General features: G+C 54.8%; 1 protein-coding gene across 1 annotated transcript in view; it reads right to left on the reverse strand.

Moving 5' to 3' along the window:
- Positions 1-2,626, reverse strand: part of PRDM12 (PR domain containing 12) — a 35,386-nt gene that overhangs the window by 5,499 nt on the left and 27,261 nt on the right. The window contains exons 5-6 of the mRNA XM_011971198.1: positions 2,330-2,438; positions 2,065-2,188 (exon numbers count right to left, since the gene is read on the reverse strand). Of these exons, the coding sequence (XP_011826588.1) occupies positions 2,065-2,188; positions 2,330-2,438 (233 nt within the window). The remainder of the gene's footprint in view (positions 1-2,064; positions 2,189-2,329; positions 2,439-2,626) is intronic.

Consider the following 2,626-nt stretch of genomic DNA (forward strand, 5'->3'; position numbering starts at 1 on the left):
GGCCTCTGCTGCAAATGCAAGCAAAGTAAGAGGTTAGGCTTTTCAGCATCATGCCTCCCTCCAGCGTGCAAGCCACAAGTCACATCCTTTCACCCTGGTATCCCAGGCCCTGGCACCCGGGGCAGCACACTTCCGTGGGAACAGGTCTGTGGGCAAAGCAGAGGCACCTTGGTCTGCAGTTACAGCCAGCTACCACCAGGTGGGTTCTGGAGCCTGGGATGGGGATCCTGAGATCTGTTAGCTGAGACCTCACAGGACAGAATGACCTATGGAGAACAATTTAGATTTCTGTTCAAGGGCCTCACTGACTCCTCTGAGTATCTGACTCTGGAAGCCCCTGCTTCAGGAAGCCAGAGTTATTTCCTGGGAGTCTCGACATGTGGGCAGGGCAAGCCATCTGCCACTTCACCCCTTGGCATCCCTCGGGGGACTCAGGACAGATAGACTTTGGTCGAGGGAACAAGAGGCCTGGGTGGGGGCTGCATGGGAGGGGGGAATGCAGGGGCCACCGGAGGCAATGGGAGCCTAATGGTGGAGTGTCAAAGGAGAAGCGAGGTTCCAGTGGGAGGAGAACCAAGGGTGACTTCCCCCACTGGCCTGAGGGAGTGAACCCCAGATGGGGCCTGCAAGTGAACTCATGAGGTGTCCAACTCCTGCCTGTGCCCCAATTTCCACGGTGCAGGACAAATCCCTCAAAGTATGGGGGTCTTTGGGAGTACACCCTTGAAGTTCCAAATGGGGCTCGTCTGTGTGTCCAAGTGTGAATTCCCAAGTGTCTGCAGGTGTGCATGTGTGCACATGTGTGTGGGATGAAGATGCAGAGTTGTACCTGTGGGATGCCAGGAAGCCACACACGCAGCGGGTTGGAAGATGACATCCTCCTAGCTGGTGTATGCTGGAGCACAGGTGTGAACCCACACTCCCCTGCACGCACCTCTTTCCTGGAGAGGAGAGGGGAGCCTGGCCCTATAGGAACCATGAAACCCTCTGGCTTTAACTAGAGGCCTTCCTGTTCCTGGTCTTCTTCAAGAGGGTCTGGAAATGGGTGCCCAGAACATTTGGAGGGTCTAGGCATTGGGAGGGCACTTGGTGGCCATCTTGGCCCATTCCTGCTGGCTGCTTGAACATCCTCAGCTTGACCATTAAAATGAAAAAAAAAAAAAAAAGTAAATATCTGGGAGAAGTTACAAAGTAAGGCACTGATGTTTGAGCCAGCTGGAAACCACGAGAATCTGCCCAGCCCCTTTCAAGATTTCCAATTGCTTTGCACTGTGACCCATCTCACTGGGATCTGACACCCCAGTTGTGACAAAGAAAATTTTCCTGTACACACCAGCAAGCGGAACAACTCTTACCCGCCCCTTTCCAGCTTCTAGACACTTTCTATATTTCCTTCATACAGATAAAAGTGTCCACCCATTCAGATGCTAAATGATAAATGTTCCAAGTAATTTTTATTTTAGAATACAAGAGAGGTACAAATGTATTTACAGTTGTACATATACAATCAAATAATAATATATCACAGTTTTGTAAATATCATTTTAGATAAATATTTACAAGGTTAAAGTGACCATTTTCTGGAAGTAGAACACAGTGTCTTGAAAACTCTATACATTTTATACTTTTCATTAATATTATAGTTTCTTTATTTTACAAAACGCCCCACGGGAATCCTGGTAAATGACTGCAAAGTGTGAGAGGCGACACCAGAGGGCGCGCACGGCCAGAGTTTGAGGAAACGGGCAGGGACCGAGGGAAGTGTGGGCAGACGGGGCGGAACTCCCGGGACTGGGCACAGTTCGGAAGTGCCTCCTGGCCACAGAAGCCACCTTAACCTCCCGGACAGCAGTTCCAGTCTTGCCCTCCTCTCGCCGGGGTGTGTGTGTTGGAAGGGGTTGGGGGGAACTTTCGCCTTCCAAGGCATGATGTCACAGCTGAAGGGGAGGGGGCATTGGTCCAACTCCCGCATTTTACAGATGGGGAAACTGAGGCCCAGAGAGGTGCAGGGTCTTGCTTGGGGTCCTACAGAGGATTTCCGTTGTGCCTCCACTTTCAACGTGCCTGGTGCACTGCAAAGAGCTCCTTCCTCATCCATCCCCAGGAGCCAGGTTTGGGGGTAAGGGCCCAGAAGATGCAGGTCTCTCCGGGTCTCTTCCGGCTGCCGATGGACCCCAGTAGCCCGCACCTGTCAAGGTTGCGTAAAGACTCCCGACACTTCAGGACACCAGTCCCAGGGGCCGGAAGAGGAGGTGGCGCCCCCACAAGCCCCGCGCCCGGCCGCACCCGGACCAGGAGGTCGCCCTCCCTTCATTCCGAAGCACAGGACTCTCGGTGGCGGAGGTGGGGACTCCCCTTCCTCTGCTGAGGGGTCCTCGGGGCGCTAAATTTCGCTTTCTTGGCACCCACGAGGGGGATGCCGGTCTGGGCGCCCGGTTCTACAACAGGAGGGAGATTCGGGGGCGAGGCCAGGCAGGGGGACCCCCTCCCAGAGAAGGCGGCCGAGTAGCCGCACCATCTGCGTGGCCTGGGTGAGGGACGCCGCCCTCAGTGTCCTCATCTGCGACAGGAGCCGAGGCGGGGGTGCCTGGGGTCCGTCTCTGGGGCGCACCCCCAGCGCGCGGGG

Source organism: Mandrillus leucophaeus, unplaced genomic scaffold (genome assembly GCF_000951045.1).
Source record: "Mandrillus leucophaeus isolate KB7577 unplaced genomic scaffold, Mleu.le_1.0 Scaffold99, whole genome shotgun sequence".
NCBI classification, from domain to species: domain Eukaryota; kingdom Metazoa; phylum Chordata; class Mammalia; order Primates; family Cercopithecidae; genus Mandrillus; species Mandrillus leucophaeus.